General features: G+C 44.4%; 1 protein-coding gene across 2 annotated transcripts in view; it reads left to right on the forward strand.

Annotated features, from left to right (window-relative positions):
* Ripor2 (RHO family interacting cell polarization regulator 2) overlaps nt 1-23,060 on the forward strand; it is a 113,248-nt gene extending 90,188 nt beyond the window's left edge. For both annotated transcript variants that reach the window (XM_021215314.2, XM_029547552.1), the window contains 8 exons: nt 3,249-3,417; nt 6,809-6,944; nt 7,142-7,303; nt 9,604-9,762; nt 11,607-11,809; nt 13,708-13,791; nt 14,947-15,037; nt 21,119-23,060. In XM_021215314.2, coding sequence (XP_021070973.1) covers nt 3,249-3,417; nt 6,809-6,944; nt 7,142-7,303; nt 9,604-9,762; nt 11,607-11,809; nt 13,708-13,791; nt 14,947-15,037; nt 21,119-21,219 — 1,105 coding nt within the window. In that variant the 3' untranslated portion in view covers nt 21,220-23,060. The remainder of the gene's footprint in view (nt 1-3,248; nt 3,418-6,808; nt 6,945-7,141; nt 7,304-9,603; nt 9,763-11,606; nt 11,810-13,707; nt 13,792-14,946; nt 15,038-21,118) is intronic.
* The last annotated feature ends 464 nt before the right edge of the window (nt 23,061-23,524 follow it).

Consider the following 23,524-nt stretch of genomic DNA (forward strand, 5'->3'; position numbering starts at 1 on the left):
GCCTCTGCCTCTGCCTCTGCCTCTGCCTCTGCCTCTGCCTCTGCCTCTGCCTCTGCCTCTGCCTCTGCCTCTGCCTCTGCCTCTGCCTCTGCCTCCCAAGTGCTGGGATTAAAGGCATATGCCACCACTGCCCAGCCAAGCCAACGTTCTTAGAGCCAGAGCCTGGCTTTGTGACTTTGTGATTTCAAATGATGGCCAGAGCCCACCTTCTAGGAAAGAATCCCCTGCCTTTACCTTTGTGACAACAGAAGTGACATACGTAGGTTTTCGAATTATAGCAAACTTGGCTGTCCAACCTTATAGAGCTAGCAGTGAAGTGCTATGGTTTTTGGTTTGGCTACTATTATTGTTGCTGGAGGGGATTCCTTTTCCAAAATAAGACCAAGGTTAAAGTGTGTGCGTGTGCGTGCATGTGTATGTGTGTAAACAAAAGCATGAGAACAAACATGTATTCCTTGAGCAAACAGAGTAAAAAGAAATGAAATGTAGAAAATGTAATATTTCATGTAATAATAATGCATGCTATATTGAGATTCTTTTGGCTTGGCTGAATTTGCAAGATATTTCTTCTCTTAAACTTTTTCATAGGCGTGTTAGCTTTTGCTAAAAAATATCACCTCTTTTATACATTCTATGTATGGCAGCCTAGATTGGATCCCTGGCACCCAAATGTGGAAGGGGAGATCCAACTGGACAGGGTGGTCCTCTGACCTCCATAAGCACACCACAGCACATGTGCCCCTCTCTCATAAACACAAAATGATATTAAAAGTAGGTTTTTTCTTATTTCAGCAGAATTAACATATAGAAGAGGCATGCCAAATAATTCTAAAGTATAAAAATAAGTTACAGCCATGCAGTGGTGGCACTTGCCTTTAATTCCAGCACTCAAGGGGCAGAAGCAGACAGATCTTGTGAGTTCAAGGCCAACCTAGTCTACAGAGTGTGTTCCAGGACAGTCAGGGGAACACTGAGAGAACCTGTCTCAAAAAACAAACAACCAAAAAGTTCCTTTTCCCCCAAATTCTGTTTTTACTATTTTTCTTGAATGGGGAATATTCTACTCTTTTGAATATTAGAACATATTATAAATTATAATGACTACAACATCATGATGGTTTTAATGTAAACATTGAATACATTGAAAAGACAGATACAGTATGGTGGTTTCATCCCTTCAGTCATGACAGATTATTTCAATGGCATTCAAGAACGTCACTTTTGGAACTAGAAAAGCCATTGGCTTTGTGTCCTCTTTCAAAGCTATGTCCATCACCTGCACACAGTCCTTCCTTGTCTCCTAATATTTAGCCTTCCTTCTTTTCTTTCTACGCATTATACTGTATTCAGGTGCATATCTGTTTTTATCTACATATATTATTGGCCAGGTTCTGCATATGAAGAAGATCATGTGAGTTTCTTTTCTTTCTAAGACTGTGTGAACTTACTTAGTATTGTATATTCATTGTCTAAGTCTATCCATTTTTTTGCAAATGTTGTGATTTATATTTTTTCAGAGCTAAAATATGCATATATGTATATAATATATACTGTCTTTATGACCCATTCATCTGCTGATGGACAACTAGTTTGGTGCCAGTCCTTTGCTATAACAGATAAGGCAGTAGGTGTTTGTAGTTCCACCTCGCTTACAGATTTTTCAGGTTGGGTGGTGGATAGGTGCATACAGATGCATTCAGTAGTAAAAAAATAGTTACATTGTATGTAAAGCCCACTGCACCGGGATTCCTATTCTACTTCATCGAGATACATAGACTTTAGGTCTGGTTAATTTTGGTGTATAATGGTTTTAATTTACAAGGCTCTTATAATGAAGTTTATATTTAAAAAGAAAGGAATTCACTGGGTGGTGGTGGCACATGCTGCCATCGATCAGAAGGCAAAGGCAGTCTGATTTCTGTGCGGTAGAGGTCAGCCTGGTCTACAGTGCAAGTTCCAGGACAGCCAGAGCTACACAAGGAAGCCATGTCATAAATAAATAAATAAATAAATAAGAAAAGAAATTCATTTTTAAAAGAAAATTCTATATACCCAGATCATACGATAATCAAATAACCCAAATAAATAAAAGACTTATTTATAAACTTGAAACTGTAAAAATATAACAAAATATATGTCAATTGGAAGAAGAATAAACTGGCCATAGTGAAATCCACCTGTGGGGCTGGAGGGATGATGGCTCAGTGGTTAAGAGCACTGACTGCTCTTCCAGAGGTCCTGAGTTCAAATCCCAGCAACCACATGGTGGCTCACAACCATCTATAATGAGATCTGATGACCTCTTCTGGTCTGTTGGAAGACAGCTACAGTGTACTTATATATAATAAATAAATAAATCTTAAAAAAAATAAAAAAAAAAGAAATCCACCTGTAATCCCAGCACTTAGAAGGTGGCGACAGGAAATCAGGAAGCTGAGACAACTCAGGGCCATGTCTCAGAAAGAGAAGGGAAGAAAGAAAATTAAATAACATGTGAACCTTTGTAATGTGAGTGTCCATGATGCTATGACTTCAGACAGTGTGACAGTGAGTAACTTCAGACAGTGTGACAGTGGGTTTAAAGAGAGCAGAAGAAACAGGACAGAGCCCAGAGCTGCACAGCCACACTCCCCTTCTGGCATCTGCCTGTCACACAGCACTGTCACCAAACAGCAGTCCTCCACAGCTTTTTTTTTTTCCTTGCCTTTTCGTGGCAGTTGGTATGAGGCTGTGGCAAGGCCTGCGAGATTACTCTTTTTTTTTGTTTGTTTTGGTTTTGTTTTGTTTTTAAGATTTACTTTTATTATTATACATAAGTGCACTGTAGTTGACTTCTGACACACCAGGAGAGGGCGTCAGATTTCATTATGGGTGGTTGTCAGCAACCATGTGGTTGCTGGGATTTGAACTCAGGACCTTCAGAAAAGCAGGCAGAACCCCTGCCCACAGGGTGGGCAAGTGCAGCAGGTGCAGAATGAGGGCACAGTTCAAAGCCTTCTCAGGGAAGCTACTTCACAAAGAGCTCATTGTGCTCATAAGGCAAACAACGGCCTTTGTTTGCCTGGTCTTTTGATACTTAGGCAAATTGGCACCTGAAATAAGTTATTTTAGAAAGGTACCTCTGCTTTTGAGAACAAACCAGGGAAGGACAGATTTCAGTGGGGACCATGTTAAACTTGGCCTGTGGTTTGTGCACAGGAAAAAAAAAAAAAAAAAGAGCTCGTGTTTCACCTACCTTCCTGTTTCAGTTACAGGTCAGTTCACCCGGAAGCCAGGGGTCACCTTAGCGAAGCTCTGACTGAAGACACGGGCGTCGGGACCAGTGTGGCAGGCAGCCCGCTCCCACTCACCACGGGAAATGAGAGCCTGGACATCACCATAGTCAAACATCTACAGTACTGCACCCAGCTCATCCAGGTAAGATGTGTGGTGTGGGGGAGGCGGGGTGCTGACGTGACAGCAAGGTGTGCATAGTGTGTGTTCTAGCTTTGCCAAGGAAATGAGAGATCAGAAGAGAATGCGGTTGTTTTGATTTGAACCAAGTCAAAACCTCCATGGACACATCCACCCCTTCTTAGGCCTGGGTTTTCAATGTTAAGTTAAACCTAGATCTACAGACTATAGCGGGTACCAGGCAGAGTACGGTCAGTGCTCACATCCAAAGCACCAGGTAGTAAAGGAGAGGGATTCAAAAAGGAAGACGAAGGTGCCATCCACAGGCAGAGCTGGAAAACAGTGTTAACTAGATATTATGGGATGTCTAGTTCACATCCCACCACATGCTGCCCTAAGAGCAGTGTACTGCAGAAAGAAGCAGGTTAGGGCTCCCCAGATGGTGAATGAGAAAGTTTCTTTCTGTTTAAAACAGGGTCTTATGCAAGCCAGGCTGTTCGTCGAACCCACTGTATAGCTGAGGCTGGTCTTGAACTCTTGATCCCCCTGTTGCTACCTCCCAAGGGCTGGGTTACAGACTGGCTTGGACTAGTAATTGTAATGAGCAATGGGAAGGAACATTCCTCCGGGTTATCTATCCCCTCCCCACTCAGCGCTCACACTGGAACACCGTGCCCATGCGTGCGTGCGTGCGTGCGTAAATCTTCCTTCACAAGCTGTTTACCACCTGAGGTGTTACAGTTCCGGAAGCAAATGGATGGAAGGCTTTTGGCAGGCAAGAAAGCTCTCAGCTGTCTCCAACGGGGCACTTTCCCGGAGGCCTGGCTTTAAGTGCTTCCTCCTTGCCTGGCTGCTTGTCTTCTCCCTGCTGGGATCTGTTCCCAGATGGCTTGGGTGTACGGTGAAGCAGGAAGGGACACACAAGCAATTGTAATCGCAGCTTTACAGAAATTGGCCCCCGAGACAGGCTGCGGTGAGAAAAGGAAGGATGTACCTGTGCCAGCCAAAAACCAGGAGGCAGGGAGAGAACAGAAGGAAGGCCCGGGGCTGGGCTTCCCAGGGGCTGGGCAGCATTAGGCACAGTTAGAGGAAACATAGAAGAAAATGACTTTCTCCAGCAAACAAATAGCTTTCTGAGCATAGTGGAATACATGTATAATCCCGGGACTGGGCAGATAGACATAGGAGGATCCAGAGTTCAAGTCAAAGCCTGGGCTACATAGCAAGACATTGTCTCAAAGGAAGGAACCACCTGATGGGGAAACTGAGGCATGAAGGTGCTGTGGGAAATGGGATGGCTGTCAAGATCTTTGCCTCTGGCCAGACCTGAGCCCTGTCTGTGTGCAGAGCTGTTGAAGTGTTTCCGCTATAGCCAAAACATCCTCAAGCAGCCTCTCACGGGCAGTTTTCCCTGTTGAGCAAATGGATCCATATGTGGTGCTCATGCCTCCAGTCCCAGTACTGGCGAGGCTGAGATAGGAGGATGGAGGCCAGTCTGAGGCCAGCCTGGGCTACAGAGGCAGACCCTGTATCAAGCCAAGAAAGAAAGGATTCTTGTTTCCTTCCAGCTACTCACTGCTTACAGCCACCTGAGTAAGACCCTTTCAGGCCTCTGATTATCTTCTCTGGCTCTGATAATGTGCTAGGCAAACCTCCAGCCCGCCTCTGAGAGGTAAACAGCTTCCTTGTGAGACCTACGAGAAGCACCTGCCATGGAGTGGGGAAGTCAGTCAGTCAGGGTGTTGCCCCTCTCTAGTAGGGCTATGAGGGACAGTCCAACTCTTATGGAGCAGATCTGTGGTAGAAAAAAACAGTTTCATGGGTAATTTTATGGAGAAAAAGATGTAGGCTGAAGGAGTGAGAATTACAAACCCCACTTCCCACTTCTTTTCACCCTACAATCCTAGTGTTTCCTATCACTTGGTGTATATATAATTTCAGGAAGTTTAAAAACAAAAACAAACCAGGCATTCTGTGAGCTCACTGTACTACTTTACAATTTCTACTTTAGAAATGAGGTTTGTGTCCACTGAGCCTGCTCACGGGAAAGGCATCGGTGTGTAGCTGATAGACCTTTTTGGTTTGGTTCAGTTTTTGTTTTGTAGCCCAAGCTGGTTTAGAACTTAACTGTGTAGCTGAGGCTGGTCTTGTCCTGACCTTCCTGCCTCTACTTCCCGAGTTTGGGGACTACGGGCCTGCGCCACCACACCTGGGTACTTGTTGGACTGTGGAGTTTGAGAATTGCATTTAGTTTAGGGTTTGAGTGATCTAGACAGAGTGACATGGCAGTGTCATTATCACCCAGAGGCCATGCCTGCCATCCCTGCCTACCAGGTCACCTGGGCAGGTTCCCAAGGGGTATAGAAGGAACAGAGCCTTGGAGTAACAAGGCTTAGGTCCTTTCCGGTCTCGGAGCTCCTTCTCCTTAACCCCCTGCACACGAGTGAAGCCAGTCTCTGTTTCTGTGACACTGGGCCAGTTACTTACCCTGGGTGTGCCTCAGTCACAGAGTGTTTTCTGTCAACAAAATGAAGACATTAATAGGACCCACCTCATCAGGTCACCATGAGACCTGTGTGAACTAGCACGTGTATAGGGCTCAGAGCGACACCAGGAATACCGGCAGCACTCTTGGGTTACACTGGGATAGTTCTGACTACAAGAATGACCACATAATATGTTCTTAACTTTCAGCTTGGAAACAGGGAAATTAAACCACGCAGTGAAAAACCCAAGCATTCATAAAAACAAATCCTATACTGCTCATCCACCAGACCACAACAGCCTAAATGCCCTCTGCTATCTTCAAGGAGACCGAACTTCACATAGAACGAAGGGCAGAGCTGAGTGTGGAGTTTATACCAACAATCCAGGCATTTGGGAAGCTAAGGCAGGGGGATTATGAGTTTGTGGCCAGCCTGAGCTACAGTTTCAGGCCAGTCTGAAGCACATGGTAGACCCTGTCTGAAAGAAAGAAGAAAGAAAGAAAGAAAGAAAGAAAGAAAGAAAGAAAGAAAGAAAGAAAGACAGACAGACAGACAGACAGACAGACAGAAAGAAAAGAAAGAAAGAGAGAGAGAGGAAGGGAGGGAGAGAGAGAGAGAGAGAGGGAGAGGGAGAGGGAGAGGGAGAGGGAGAGGGAGGAGAGAAAAGAGAGGAGAAAGAAGAAAATGCAAAATTCACAATAAATTGAAGCGCTGCCACTGAGAAATCTCCAGAACATATACATATGTGAAAAAGCTTGAAAGTAACAAAAACTGGTGCGATTTCGTGACCTGGCAGACACTGAAGAACACTGACAGGCTGGGACTGATAGTGCGGCAGAGCTCTGCCTCTGCCACCTCTTCAGGAAGGGCGCAGAGGGGAAGGTCACTGCTCTCGTCGTCACTGAAAGGGCTTTTATTTGTCTTGTCAGCAAATCGTCTTCTCTAGCAAAACCCCCTTTGTGGCAAGAAGTCTCTTGGAGAAGCTGTCGAGGCAGGTCCTTGTGATGCAGAAGCTGGCAGCTGTGAGTGACGAGAACCTCGGGAACATCACCTCTGTGGTGGAAGGTAAGCCCGCCACCTGCAGGCCATCCCTGGAACCAAAGCACGCCGGACCACGCATGCTCACTGGAACTCAGTGGCGAGGGAGGCAGCTGAGTACACTCCAGCCTCAGTCTGGCTCTGAGCATGTGTCGGATGCAAGAACTTTGGAAGACGCAGGTTACCACCATCCTCTCTTCATTAACATTCCTCTTCTCTTCCAGCCATACCAGAATTCCACAAAAAGCTGTCCTTGCTGGCCTTCTGGACCAAATGCTGCAGCCCCAGCGGGGTCTACCACAGCTCCGCTGCCCGTCTGATCAAGCAGCTAGAAGCCAGCTTCGCCAGAAGCATCAACAAAGACTATCCAGGACTGGCAGAGCCAGGTACAGACCTTTGTTGAGAGGCTGTCCTCCTGCAGCCCGGGGGATGAGGGCACACAAAAAGGCCAGCCTCAAAAGAGAATTACACACTCTCCAGGAGAAAGATGGGATAGCCAGCTTGACTACAAAAAGGTGCTGAGCGTGGAGAATACCAGCGGTGATGTCTTTTAAAGTACTGTATCCCTCATCCCCCACTTCCCACCGTGCTGTGGCAAACTGCCTGACTCGGGTTCACATCTCAGGAGGTACTGCCCATCCTGTCAGGGAAGGCATGACAGCTGAAGCAGGTTAGTGCAAGGTGCTGGGAGCATGTGGCTGCTCACATCAGAGATAGCACACAGGAAACAGAAGTGAGTCTGAGTCAAGTGTTAAGCCCAATTGCTCACCCCGTGGCCTATGTCAGCCAGTGAACCCCCGAGTTCCGATGTGTCCACAGCCTCCCAAACAGGACCACTGGCTGCAGACTAGGTAACACCTGAGCCTGTGAGAGAAATTTCCCAGTCAGTCCACAAGCACTTCCTGTATGTATTGTTTGTACAGTTGTCCCTCCATGTCTGTGGGTGAACGGTGCCGGAGCCTGCCATGCATGGCTGAATCTGTGTTTGCTTACATCCCTTGCTTACACCAGTATGGGTTTGTATACAAGCTCCACACTTCCTCCTCCATACCCCAGATAACTTATAAGGCTTGGCTAGGCAAACACCAAGTAAATGGTTGCTACATTACATTGCCTGGGGAGTGGCAGCATTTACATGTTCGGTATAGATGTGCTTTTCCTTGGGTTCTTGGCCTGCGAATGCTTAGATTCATAGATGTGCGAACTCATGGGTACAGAGGGCTTTTTCCTGAATGTGCCTCCAGTGTGAGGATGTCAGACGGTACAGTGACTTTCTAAGAATGGAATCCTAGTCTGTGCCTACAACATGAGCCAACAATTCTCTTAAATACACGGAGAGAAATGTACTCCTGTCTGTGTAAGACATGCGTAAGAAGATTCACAGCCCAAGACACAACAGACAGAATTCGGTGACAACTAAAACACCATGGGAGAAGGGAGACTCCGCAGAGACTGTGTTGAGTAAAATAAACCAGACATAGAAAGCATATACTGTACATTCTGTTGAACGAAAGTTCAAGGACAGGAAAAGCTCGCTTACGTAGATAAAGCTCAGGTTATGAAGGGGGGTGTGGTGATGAAGACCTGTCTAAGGGCAGCCTTGGATGCGTGGCACACTGGACATCCACCTGGGCTGCATGCTGCTCTGCCTCAAAAACACACAAAAATGGAATTGAGGTTATTTGTTCCCTATTGGGAGGCTGAGTGGCTACCAACAGGAAGGACCCTGAGAACTTCTGGAAGGATATTGCTCATCTTTCACATCCTGACTTAGATGCTATCATGTGAGTGTGGGAAACAGTGACACCATCTAGCTGTACACTGCGTGGGCTAGCTCACTTTAACCACTGTACCTTATACTGCTGTGATAAAAATGAATTAATGAATGCAAGTACCACAAGGAAAGAGTGATAAAAGATGAGCGAATGAGTGAATACAAGTTCCAAAATAAAAGGCGAATGCCCTCTGGCACGATGGCTCAGCAGTTAAAAATCACTGGCTGTTCTTCCAGAGTTCAGTTTCCAGTACTCACATGACAGCTCACAATTGTCTGCAACTCCAGTCCTAGGGGATCCAATTCCCTCTTGTAGCCTTCTTGGGCATCAGGCACACACATGTTACACTGATATATATATATATATATATATATATATATATATATATATATATATATATATGCAGGCGAGACACCCATACACATGAAAATAAATTTTAAAAAGTTTAAGTGAATGCATGAACATAAGTACTTTGTTCAAGATGAATGTACACAAGTGCCATAATAAAAGGTTAATGAATATTATTAGTATGGTGATAAACAAATGAATATATAAGTTCTATGATATTCACATCTGCTTCCACAGTATAGTAGTTATCACATTCATCATGAATAGCATGCTAAAAGATGAATGAATGGATGAGTGAGTGAATGAATGAATGAGTGAATGAATGGTCTTGTTTCTTTTTTTTTAATATTTATTTATTTATTACATGTAAGTACACTGTAGCTGTCTTCAGACACCCCAGAAGAGGGCATCAGATCTCATTAAGATGGTTGTGAGTCACCATGTGGTTGCTGGGATTTCAACTCAGGACCTTTGGAAGAACAGTCTGTGCTCTTAACCACTGAGCCATCTCTTCAGCCCCCAATGGTCTTGTTTCTTAAGCCACTTTGTCTCTTCTTTCCCAGTGTTTCGAACCCTGGTGTCCCAAATCCTGGACCGAGCCGAACCTCTCCTTTCCTCCAGCCTCTCGTCGGAAGTCGTCACTGTCTTCCAGTATTACAGCTTCTTCACCAGCCACGGTGTAAGTGACCTGGAGACTTACCTGAGCCAGCTAACCAGGCAAGGTAGGCTGTGGTCTCCCGTCGTATTGTCGTATTGTCGTGTTGTCGTATTGTCGTGTTGTCGTATTGTCGTGTTGTCGTGTTGCGGTAGCGTCTCAGCCTGGGTCAGCTTGGGTCTTCCTTGTCGGGATCGTTAGTGAAGGTCGCTGTCCTCCACAGCTGAGCTGAGGCTTGCCTTCTTAATGACTTCTGTGGGTTTTTAACTTCAGTGACCTTCCTGGTGTTGGAGCGGGAGCTCACTAAGCACGCGGGTCCCCAGCAGGAGTACTTTCAGGGACCAGAAGCTGGTGTTTGTTATAAAGAGTTGGGAGCCATTCCACCTGGGTCCTGGGTCCAAGAGAAGTGTGTGTTCTTAAGTCATCTCTCTGGCTCCTCAGTTTTGTTTCTGTTTTGAGACAGAATCTCTAGCCCAGACTGGCCTCAAACTTACTATGTAGCCAAAAAATGATCTTCATAGAAGGTAATGGGGCACCTAAGCTGAAGGAAGATTTAGAGATGTTGATCTAGGAGTAAAGGGAAGGGCACGTTAGCTGCGGGAGGCTTGGAGGGTCCTGGAGAGATGGCTCAGTGGTTAACAACACCTACCACTCTACTGTCCCAGCAACCACATGGTCGCTCATAGCCATGGTTTCAACATGCATTGATTTAGATTTTAAAATTATATCTTGCTTAGGCTGGGGTAAGTTTATCTGTCTGTCCTGTGTGCTTGTCTGTTTTTGCAGTACTAGGGTCTTAAACCCAGATCCCATAGTGGACAAGCATTGTATTCACAGCTGATGTCCCTAGTGTGATTATGCCTTATAAATTATTATATCTTGTTTTTAACTTAATATGCTTTCTGCTATTAAATATTAACCATTTAAAGCATTTTATTAGGTGTTTTTTATTGCCCTTATATTTGGATCCTGTGTTTTTATAGTGTCAAATGTTTTCTGTGATTTGTTTGTTTAACTGTTACTTAATACTCCCTTGGGGGTTTTTATTGGTGTACTTACTTACAAAGCAGTGGAACTAACAGACATCCACAGCAAAGAAAACAGGAAATTAAAGCAAAAATATCTAGATGATTCTCACCCGTATTCACTATGGGAAAGGCATGACTCTGATACAAGAGGTGAACTTGGGCTTTTCCTTTCCCATCTATCTCCGGTGTCCCTAGATAGACACAATCTCATTGTTGTGTTTTAGAGACCAAGAGATATCCTTGCTGCATGTCTTGTTAGGGATTATTCAGAGAATATGGCCAGTCTGTCCCAGTGGAACTCAAAGTCCTGTAGTTCATCACATTGTCTCTAAATTCCAGTCGACTAAGTGACATTCCCCACCCAGGCCTGACCCCTCACCTAGGATTAGGATTTAGGCATAGAGACAGTTGTGTTTTCTATGAATATTAATGAGGTGGCAGATCATGTTTCTTTGTATTTCTTCATTGTCTATTCACATTTGACTGTTTAATTCATTTGTATGCTGCTGGAGGATGAATACCTATAACCGCAGTTCTTGGGAGTGAGAGGCAGCGGGGTCAATAGTTTCAGATTGTCTTTGTTCTTGGCTGGTATAGAATATTGTAAAATCCTGTATCAAATTTTAAAAAAAGAAAACTATATATTTCTGCCACCATTTCAAAGTAGAAATTTAACTTTACATTTTTCTTATAATTTGCCCTCATTATAATTATTTAAACTATTGACCTTTTCACAGTAATTTGAAATACCGCCTTTATCATAGGCTAAGTTTTTATACACACTTGGGTCTGCTTTCACTGAAAACATACATGGAATACTTGTGTTCTCAACAATCGCACCTCTGTGCTATCAGAACGTGAGCTCTGGCTCCTCCCCTTCCAGTTGCCATGGTTCAGACTCTGCAGTCACTGAGAGATGAGAAACTGCTGCAGACTATGAGTGACCTTGCCCCCAGCAACCTCCCCGCTCAACAGGAAGTCCTCAGGATGCTGGCTCTGCTGCTCACCAGGGATGACAATGAGGTCAGCGAGGCTGTGACACTCTACTTGGCAGCAGCCTCCAAAAATGAGCACTTCAGAGAAAAGGTAGGATGTTAAACGGTGGGTACCAAGGCTTAACTGCCTGTCATTTACCATTAGCATGAAGCTAGGCTCGATTGCTGAGAATTCAAGGTGGACTTTGAATGGAGCGACCAAATATCTTCCTAGGGTTATACTAGGGTTATCACATAATGTTTTTAAGATTTATTTATTTATTTTATGTATATGAGTACACTATAGCTCTCCAGAAGAGGGTGTCAGATCCCCTTAGAGATGGGTGCGAGCCACCATGTGGTTGCTGGGATTTGAACTCAGGACCTCTGGAAGATCAATCAGTGCTCTTAACCCCTGAGCCATCTCTCTAGCCCTTAAAGATTCTCATTTTTTTTCCTTCTCCCTCTAACCCAAAGATTTACTTATTTAATATATGTAAGTACACTGTAGCTGTCTTCAGACACACCAGAAGAGGGCATCAGATCTCGTTACGAATAGTTGTGAGCCACCATGTGGTTGCTGGGGTTTGAACTCGGGACCTTCAGAAGATCAATCAGTGCTCTTAACTGCTGAGCCATCTCTCCAGCCCCCAATTTTGTACAGTATATTTCAAAGTGACTAGAAAGGAAGAACTCAAAGCTTCCCAACCCGTAGATGTGATGAGCTTGTGAGGAGCAGGACCGTCCGTGAGAGCCATGAGCAGGGCGTTGCACCTTATCTTCAGTTACTGCCCTCTGATCTACATAAAGCTACATAGCTCTGTCCATTAAAGGCAAAAGTGGTATGGGTTTTAGGATTAAAAATCCAGCAAAGGAGAAAATTGATCATTAAAATAAAATCTATAATCATAACTTTGTAGCTTCCATGTCTGCATCTACAATCTGGTAAAAAAAAAAAAAAAAAAAAAGCACCAATTGACTCTTTGAATAAACTTGCAAACTCTTGTGGTTTTTTTTTTTTTTTCTTACCCTGGAAATTATGTGAAAGGCCATGCGACAGCTCACCTCAGAGAGATATATTTCTGTGCTTTTTTTATTATTTTAGAATACAGAAATGGGTAACTTTTTTTCACTTTTTTTTTTTTTTTTTCTTGCTAAGTTTGTTCTTTGGTGGTTTAGTGCGCATGTACACTCACCTCCACCTTCTCTTGTCTCCTCCCACCGGTCACCTCCTCTACAGCTTTTTTCCTTAACCCTGAATTTAACCAGGGCTGTATGTGTACTCACGGGCTTGGAACTGTAACCTACTGGACTGGTACACCATTCAGAACACAGCTGAAGATGATAGCTCTCCCCAGAATCCTTCACTAACCAACATCAGGAGCTAGAACCTCCCATGAGCCCCTCTCTGAGCTAAACCTGGCAGGCCCAGTCTTGTGCAGGCCTAGCACCCAGCTGCTGCGAGATCATGTTTGCAATAGCTGGGAGATGCCCTGATGATAGCGTTTTACAGCCGCCTCCCGGACTCCCAACGCTTACGTTCTTTTCTGCCCCGCTGTTCATGGCATCTCCCTCCCCGCCTTTGCCAGTGGTGCAGGGCATTAGATTCCTTGAGACTGAAGTTACAGCTGATTGTGAACTGCTATGTAGATGGTGAGAACCAAACCTGGTCCCCCTGGAAGAGCAACCAATGTTCTTCTGGGACATCTCTCACTGGATAACCCTGCCTAGCTTGGAACCTCTGATAGAGACCATGCTGGCTTGGAACTCGTCATGCAGATTAGGTTGTCCTTCATTCTCTACATGCACATGGTACACAGACATATACACAGGCAGAATACCATACCCATAAAATGAAACAAAGGTGGGTTTTAAAAATTAAAAATCTACATAGCACATATGGGAGAAGATTTTCTGTATCCCCTACCCCAATTACCTCCTTTGTTCTTACATACTATATTAATGACAAACAATTGAAAATGTCTCACGGCATCTCTTCTTCCCCTTCAGGCCTTGCTCTATTATTGCGAAGCACTAACGAAGACCAATCTCCAGCTACAGAAGGCAGCGTGTCTGGCCCTAAAGAGCCTGGAGGTAATGCCCTACAGCCCTACCCCTGTCCGACTCAGAGCCCCCATCCCTGGCCAACTCTAGAGCAACACATATCTGTGAAGCTTAGAGGCCACACCATGTGGACATATCCAGTGTGTCCCATATTCAATGCCATATTCATATTCTCTCGTAGTGTAGCGGCGTCTCTCGTCTCCCTGGAGCCACCCAGTCAGGGTCCTTTTTTCCCCCTTGAACATGGACTACATATGACTTTGTTAAATTCACCAAGTAGGAAACAATTCCTGTTTAGCCTTGCCACACTCAGACTGCATGCTGGATGCACGTGGCTGTTCTGCAGTGGTCTCGCTGCACTAGAGGAGGGAGGCCTTGGTGAGCAGGGAGAGGGGTAACTGCCAAGGCTACAGATCTCCAACAGAAGCGTGGCTCTCCACGGGATCTCATGTGTGACCATCTTTACCACACAAACACTAGGAGAGGTGCCAGGAAAAACAACAAGAGGGTTACCCCCTGGTGCTTACTAAAACCTTAGATGGGCACAAGGGACTGATGTCATAAAAGGAAACGCTAATGATCTGTGAAGGAAAACAACCGTGGGAAATTTTGCCTTCCTTGTTACTTGGTCAAAAAAAAAAAAAAAAAAAAAATTACCTACCAGTGAGCTCCCCTCCCCCATAAAAAAAAAAAAAAAAAGTCCCCATTGGTTAAGAATTTATTTGGGCACTCTCCTGGTGTGCCGTGACTCATCGCTGCTGAGCACCTCTGTATCTCTGCTACAGACTTCACACGGGTAGATGGGTAGACACGTGGGGTGCAGCAGCCTATACTGGACCTATGTGCTGTGAAGGATCAAGCAGGAGCCCTGGTTTTAACCCTGGCGTGGCTCCAGCTGAGAACACCTTGTCCCTACTCTACCCTTTTTCTCCTCCCCCCCCCCGCTTCCCCCCAAAAATGCAGTCCCTTGTGGAAACAGAAGCCCTCTTTGTGAACCAATTCCTTACCCGTCCTGCCCCCAGCTCGAAAAGAATTCCACACAACGTGTTGTTTCAATGCAAGCACAAGAGTTCTAAAATGAGGGTTATTTTAGAATGGATGGGATCTAGCTTAAAGAATTAGCTGTTTAGTCTCCTGGAAGACCGAAGGTCTAAGTGTCAGGCACTGATCTGTTTTCCCTGGCAGGCCACCGAAAGCATTAAAATGCTGGTGATGTTGTGTCAGTCTGAAACCGAAGAAATCAGAACTGTGGCCTCGGAAACCCTCCTGTCCCTTGGTGAGTTCGTTTTTTTTTTTTTTTTTTTTTGAGTGCTCATTTACTTCTGATATCCTCCTGGGAACCTAAGGGAAGGTTCATGTCTTCTGCTTTAATGGCTTCCTCCTTGCCTGTGTTCTCCCAGCTCCTAGAATAGGAGAAATCGATTGTGTCCGGATCTTGCCCCTTGCTCTCTCTGCACAAGAATGGGGGGAGGGGGCGTGGTGCTTTCACCCTCCAGGGCTTCCAAGGACCTATTTAGAATCAAAACGAAGGTCTGACAGTGGTCACTCCTACCTGGTAATCCAGCACTGAAGGCGAGGAGGCAGGAAAGTCACCTCGAGTTTAAGGACCGTTTAGATTGCACAGTGAGACCGTTTCATGGAAGTCAAAGTATTAGGAGCTGGAGCACAGAAGACTAAGGGGAGCTGTAGAGATCCCAGCAGGGCTGCCAGTGTGGAGATCGCACCCCAGAGTCAAAGGCCTGAGCTCTGCAGTGCATGGTGGGCGGCTAAGTGCCTCGGCCTCACTGTGACCTCTTCCTGCCTGCTGGCATCTCATTCTGGAATATCCAGATTGCCCTCCCCTTCACTTTGTGAAGGTTCATGCCTTTTGTTGTTGTTGTTGTTCCTTTTGGGTAGACACTAGAGATGAGGATATCAAAGACTCACTTTCCTTTTCCCTGTTTTTAAAGGCAGGCGTGCCCTAAAAAATAGGCTTGAACTTCTGATCCTCCTGCCTCCGCTTCCCAAGAGCCAGCCATACAAGTGTGTGACGTGGCCTCTGATTTATTTGGTGCTAATGATCAAACCCAGGATTTTGTGCATGTTAGGCCAGTACTCCATCAACCCAGCCCCAGCCCCAGCCATCAGGAAAACCTCCCCCTCCCCTCTTTCCTTCCCGCACGCCCTCCCTTTCTCTCTTTTTCAAGACAGGATTTCTCTGTATAGCCCTGGCTGTCCTGAACTCAAGAAATCCGCCTGCCTCTGCCTCCCAAGTGCTGGGATTAAAGGTGTGCTGGGATTAACGCCCCCACTGCCCACCATGGAAAACCTCTCTTAACTCTGCATCAAATAGACAGTTGTTGCCGGTAGCTCACACCTGTAATCCAAGCTCTTTGGAGGTAGAGACAGGAGGCTTGCCACAAGTTTGGAACTAGCCTGGGCTACATATTGAGTTCTAAGCCAGTGTGGGCTACAAAGTCCCTATCCTCACATATACACACAGAGAGAGGAATGGGAAGGGAGGGGGGAAGAGGAAGAGAGAGAAGAAAAGGAAGGGAGGAGAAAGTTATAGAAAATGTTACTATGGTCATACGCTCTAAATTCTAAAAGTCTTTAAACCTAACCCTGCCAATGTCACGAGGAAAAAAGCCACTCTGGTTTGACAATACATCTTAACCATGTGAAGAAGATTTATGGTTATTATAACCACCATGAAAATCCCATTATTTCGAGCCCTTCTTTCTTACGGGGATGGGATTAATAAGACTTGGCGCTGCTGTTGAATACACCATTCTTGGTAGAGGAAGCTTAGCCAGCCCATGTTTGTTTAAAGGATAAAATAGTTATTCTCTATGGTTGTTTTAGATATAGAAGTTATTTAATTCTCTAAAATGTACCCAGGGTATTAGTGGCGTAATGTCTTTTATCCCCCGGGGTTCTGAAATAACAGTGAAGATTTAAAAACAATAAACAATAGCTAGATGTTTATAAAGCCAGCATCTCTCTTCCCATGGTAAACTGAGGAGGGGGTACCCCGGTGGCCTGTACCCCAAACTCACTTAGCTGCACTCCAAGGTGCACCCCACACACCTGCTTCACCACCACCCTTTCCACGATGTTCACACCACCCAGGCCTCCCTGCCCTCTTCAGGCTTCTCCACTTGTTGCATACCCAAGTCTCCAGGGAAGCCTAACGTCACTGTGCCTCTGCTCTACCCAATGAGGCTGCTCCCTGAGGTCTCCAGGGCACCCCTGAATGGGGATTTTAAAACCTTCTTATTAGAAGGTAGTAGAGTTGGAAGACCCCACCCCTAACCCAAATAGTGTTATGACTCTTCCTTGACCCCTGATGCACAGATACTGATGCACTTTTCCCACAGAAGCCTGAATTCATACAGTGCTCGACTATTCCCAATGGCAACAGATAGGACACCCTATGACAAAGGGCTAGAATCATGACAAGCACTGAGAGGGCCAAGCAGCCACTCCTCACCAACTAGTGCATGCCTGCTTCAACCTTATAACCCGTTTGATGTCTGAGAGGCCCTCTGTGCAATGGGAGTGTTCTTAACATCTACCATCCAATATAGCATCTAGTAACAGCACCCAGCGCTTGCTCTGCTCAACAAGAAACTCAAGTTCCAACTTTTGAGTGGCAGACATACGTAACTCTGTGATGGAGCACCTGCCACCATGGGCAAGGTCCTAGCTTTGATCCCAACACCCTGCTCCCTCCAAAGTTTTTAATTTATTTAATTCCATTTCCATTTTTTGAAACATTGATTTGTGGTGTTCTGAATGGGAGAGAATGTATGTGTTGGGGGCATGCCTGCCAGGGCACCTATGTGAAGGTCCTTCCAGTATGTAAATCCAAGGAACTGAATTCAGGTCCCCAAGCTTGGTGGCAAACATCTTTACCTATAGCCTTGGCTATGCCAGAACATCTAGCAAGATACCCTGGGGGTCAGCTCTGGTTGTGCCACTGTAACAGTAAAGGCTGACTATCCTTCGTCCCAAATGAATTCCATCCAAAGAACTTCAGATTGTGTCGCCTTTTTCTTTTTTTAAAGTTTAGAATATTTGTATATACATAAGATATCTTAGAAATAAAACTTAAGTTTAAAGATGAAAATTATGTTATATATAAGTGTTTATGCATACATTGAAGGCATTTTATGTAACATTTTACACTTATATGCATTTAACTATAAACCTATCATGTCCAAGGTGTTGGGGTCTAGAAGTCTCCACACAAACACTGTTCTCAGTTAGACAGAGATGCTTTATTGAACACACATCTAAAGACTGATCGATCAAGGCAGCAGCTAAGATTCTAGAGCTCAAAGCTGTGTGCTGGGCATTTCTCAGGGCCAGCTTATGCAAACATCACAATGAGCTCATACGCAGGTGATGGAACTGCAGCCTGGTGGTCAGCCCTGGCTCAAGCCATTTAAGACATAAAAGCTCATACTGGCCTTTAATTTGATGGGTCCTATGTGAAGCTTATAGTTGTGGAATTTCTTAAGATTAACAAACCTCATAACATACAGAACATAACAGGACATGTGGTCAGCGTGACCCTGTTCTGAGTCAAGTTATTTTTCTGTATCAGTGACTGGCAGGCATGTTGCAGTTATAATATGAAGTAGCTGGCGGGCATGGAACAAAATATCTGTGGCTATGCTAGGGGGACGGGCTTCAGGACAAGGGGAGTAAAAGCTCTCACCTATGGGGTCTTACCAGTGCTCACAGATTTGAACGCTGAAGTCTTTGGACTTGGGATTTTTGGGTTCCAGGTGCTTGGTGGCACATGTAGAGAACTTCGGGATCTATTTTGAGGGTCTATCCTTCTCCGAAGCCACTCATGTCAGTATATTCCCAGGGTTTTGTTAACCAGTGTTCCCTCCCCTTCACGTGACGTTCTAGTTCTGCATAGCTGAGCTTTCTGTCTGGCCCCGATAGCAACATCTGATATAGCTAACATATTTTGCAAATATATTTTGTTACTATTTTTAAAAAAAAAAAAACTGATGAAAATGTAAGCACATGAGGGCTGGGGGTGAACCAGGGACAACGTTCATATTACAGAGTAAGCTAAAGACTGCCTTGGCGACACTGAAAGTGGGTTAAATCCCACTTTGTCTCTCTAAGAAAGCTGCATTCTATCTATCTCTATGCTTCACTTTCCCCATTGACCTAAAAGAACACTGGGGACTTATTGTCCAAAATACTGTGCTAGGGCTGGGCTTGGTGGTGCCTGCCTGTAATCTCAGCACTTGGGAGGCAGAGGCAGGTGGATCTCTGAGTTCAAGGCCAGTCTGGTCTACAGAACAAGGTCCTGGACAGCCAGGACTACATTCATTTTTTTTTTAAAAAAAAAAAAAAGAACTAGGGATTGAACCCAAGGTCTCCTGCTTGCTAGACGAGTGAATGCACTACAACTGAGTCTGATAAATCACCCTCCCTCCTCCCCCCCCCCCTGCTTAAACATTTCATTCTGAGACAGGGTTTCACTAAATGGTCAGGTTTTGCTTGAAGTGGTAGTGATCCTCCTGCCTCAGGCTCTTGTGTAGGTAGGATTACAGGTCTGTACCACCACAGCTGGCTTTTATTTGTTTTCTTATGACAGCCTTTCAGTGTCGCCAAGGCAGTCTTTGGCTCACTCTGTAATATGAATGTTATCCCTGGTTCACCCCCAGCTTTCATATGCTTACATTTTAATCAGTTTTTTTAAGTAGTAACAAAATATATTTTCAAAATATGTTAGCTATATCAGATGTTGCTACGAGGGTCGGAAAGAAGGCTCAGTGGGTAAGATGATAACTGCACACATCTGACAACATGAGTTCAGTTCTCGGAACCCATTCAAGAAAGGAGATGCACGCACATCTGTAATAACAGCACCCCAAGAGTAAGATGGGCAATGGAGGCAAGAGACTCACTCAGAAGCCCATGGACCAGCTGGTGTGGAGTATGCAGAGTAGACATGAGGGACCTTGCCTTAGTGTGGAAGGAAAGACCTGAGGCCAGCATGTTGTCCCTGACCTCCACATGCATGCAGTAGTGCATATACACACATGCACAATAAGTAAATAAACAGGGGGCTGGTGAGATGGCTCAGTGGTTAAGAGCGCCGACTGCTCTTCCAAAGGTCCTGAGTTCAAATCCCAGCAACCACATGGTGGCTCACAACCATCCGTAATGAAATCTGATGCCCTGTTCTGGAGTATCTGAAGACAGCTACAGTGCACTTGCATATAGTAAATAAATAAATAAATAAATAAAAATAAGTAAATAAACAAAAGAGGTGGCTATAAACAAGACTGAATGATCCATTGCCTGAAGGAATACTGTGTGTTTAGGGGATGTATTAGTCAGGGTTCTCTAGAGTCACAGAACTTATGGGTAGACTCTATATAGTAAGGGAATTTGTTGATGACTTACAGTCTGTAGTCCAACTCCCAACAATGGTCAGCAGCAGCTGTGAATGGAAGCCCAAGGATNTAGCAGTTGCTCAGTTCCACAAGGCAAGCAGGTGAAAAAGAAGAATCTTCCTTCTTCCAATGTCCTTATATAGGTCTCCAGCAGAAGGTGTGGCCCAGATTAAAGGTGTGTGCCACCACACCTGGATCTGGGACTTGCTTTATACCAGATGACCTTGAATTTAGAGCTCTCCTTGCCTTATTTTCCTGGATTCATAGCCACTATGCCTCAAGATCTCCATGCCAAGATCCAGGTCAGAAACATGAATCTCCCAGCCTCAAGATCAGGCTCACAGATGAGCCTTCCAATTCTGGATTGTAGTTCATTCCACATATAGTCAAGTTGACAACCAGGAATAGCCACTACAGGGGGTAAAGACTATAGCTGAAACTTGAAAGCCTAACTTTTACCATTAGTCACATGGATGTACATAATGATATGATGTAGAATGTTGTGTGTATATGATATAATGTAACTAAACCAATATAGACTTGTATTCTAGTTACATAAAGATTCAATACAATGGGGTCAAGGATTAAGCCTTACTGAAGTCCCTAAAACACTAAACAAAAATTAATCTGCCATGTGTACTTGGTAGCAGTTGGTACAGGCTTGTACTTTGTTTTGTGCCTTGCCTTTCATCTGGTCTCTAATGTTAACTCAAAGGTTCTTGGTTGTTCTAAGCATTGCCTAGAAACTCATAATCTAATTAAGAATAATAAAAAAAATCACTTTTCCTTAATATAGTAACTAGCTAAGACAGCAATACAACGCTGAAGGTGTAGCTCAGTGGGAAAGTGTTTGGTCTAATATACATGAGGGCCTGTGTTCAATCCCCAGGAACTGTGCAAAAAGTTTCCATGTAATGTATTCATGTTTAATGTTCCCTATCCAGGAGAAGACGGGCGACTGGCGTACGAACAGTTAGACAAATTCCCTCGAGATTGTGTTAAAGTGGGAGGTCGTCATGGAACCGAAGTTGCCACAGCCTTTTAAATTTCACGTTAGCCCTGCCTGACTGCTATCCCGATGATACCTGGCCCCTGTTCCCAAGAGGGTGCTGTGACGTGGCCAGACAGCAGAGAGCTGCTGCCGCTGCCAAGACGGTGATGTCCAAGTCCAATTGCATTGTACTGTCCACTTTTCCTTAGCCCACAGGACAGGTCTGTGTATAACTCACTGGACTGCATCATAGTTGTGACTGACAGCACTTCAAAGTCCATCTTACCTTACCATTGAATTGAAAGTAGTCATCTTTATGCCTCTGTGGAAGTTCATCTGTAAGCTTGAACTCTTCATGTGCTATTTGGATACATACATATCGTATGCCTTGCCATCTTTCTGCTGTGTTCTCAGGGTTGCATGGCCCCTTAGTTACCGAATTTTATTTAACAGACAAAGCACAAAAGAAAAGAACGTACTGCAAATAAAAGTTTTTTTTTTTTTTTTAACAGAGCCTGGCAAAAAATGCTCAATTATAAGATTATAAAACAGTCAGTTTTGGAGCTGAGGGTGTGGCGCCCTTGGTAGAGTGCTTGCCTCAGGAGCACGAAGCTTGGGTCTATCCCCAGCACTGCATAAGCTGGCTATGCTTGCCTTCTAAAGTCAGTGCTCAGAAGCAGAAGGAAGAAGGGTCAGAAGTTCAAGGTCATCTTCAGCTACCTAGGGAGTTCCCAGGGCAACCTGGGATACATGAAGCTAAGTTTTATAGCTTAAGTTTTTTATAGTTCCTACTATTTGTTTCTATCCCCATCCTGAGAATTCCATATCGTCTATCCATGTGGTTTAAGAGATCAATGGAAGAATTCTGTTTCGTTGAGGTTGTACCTATACTATTAAAAGCAAACAAAGCCTCAAAGCTTGAGCTTTCGTTCTTTAACCAGAGCCATCTTTATCACACTCTTGGGTTTTTTTGTTTGTTTGGCTTTTGTTTTGTCTTGAAACAGAGTCTCCCTATTGTAGTCCTGACCAACCTGGAACTCAATATACAGTCCAGCCTGACCTTGAACTTGCAAGAGTTCTCCAGCCTCTGCCTCCAGAGCTGGGGTTATAGGCACAAGCCACTATGCCTGGTTCTACATGTGTAATTTTTTTTCCTAAGACAAATACCCCTAAGTTCCTAAGTTGTAGATTCAGAAAGATGTATTTCTCTTTTTCTCTTTCAAGTGGGGACCTGGACTTTGGATGAATCCTAACTGGATAGAATATCGAGGTACTGAAAGTGGTTTCTGCTTCTATAAAATTGGCTATGAGCCTAGAAAGCAGGAAGCCCTGAGAGATGGAAACTGGCCCATAGTTTCCATAGCAGCTCAGTACCAGGGTAGAGATTCAGTCTCTTACACAGTGTGCAAGGGGTGGGGATGCCAAGACATCACAACAATACGTGTGGGTGCAATGTAAACTGTATTCTGGATGTGTTTGTATAAAATACCAATTAGATATTAGTTTCAATATTTACATTTTAGCAAGACTTTTAAAAGGGTTCCTTTCATTTTAAAGTGAAAATTGTTTGCCAGGCTTCTGGCAACACATCCTTTCAACTGTGAAGTTCCACTGTACATATTTGTATTTTTGTAAATGTTATATATATGCATATATCCCTCATTTTAAAGGTACGTTGTACAGTTATAGTATGTATAGGCTACAGTCTTTGTTAAATGGTTGAAATGTCTCTTTTGTAGAAAGTGAAATCACAGCTATTACAGGGCTTTTGTTTGGTTTATTTGTGGATTTGAAACAGTTTTGAATATTGCATGGATAATTAATTTCACATCTTTTGTATCCACCTCTGTGTCTGGCTTTTGGTTGGGAAGTGCTTTTAGGTTTGTTATATTTGTATTCATCCCTCTTTCAATCATGTAAGTCAAAATAAAAATTATTTTTAATTACGATTCTAGTGTAGAATCTCATATATAATTTTTTGTAATTTTTATCTGTTACTGTGTGTGTGTATATTATGTGGTGAGGGAGGGGTATACATGGTGCACCTGTGGAGGTCAAAGGACAACCCTGTGGTGTCCATGGTGTCCTTCCACTTTTACATGGGATCCCAGAATCAAGCTCAGATTTTTTTCAGGTTTACACAGCAAGGGCCTCCACTCACTGAGCCACTTCATGTTTTCCACAGACCCTTCCTGAGTTAGTATTTATACTACACACTACTCCTCATTATCTACTAGAGCTGCTTATCCTGAAGTGAAAAGCATAAGGGAATTTGGTATCCCCATGTAAGTAGCAGACTAGAGTCCACAGGAGGAAAGCAACCACTTAAAACATCTTCAGACTGAACCAGCAGCCTTCC

Source organism: Mus pahari, chromosome 16, assembly GCF_900095145.1.
Source record: "Mus pahari chromosome 16, PAHARI_EIJ_v1.1, whole genome shotgun sequence".
Lineage (NCBI taxonomy): Eukaryota > Metazoa > Chordata > Mammalia > Rodentia > Muridae > Mus > Mus pahari.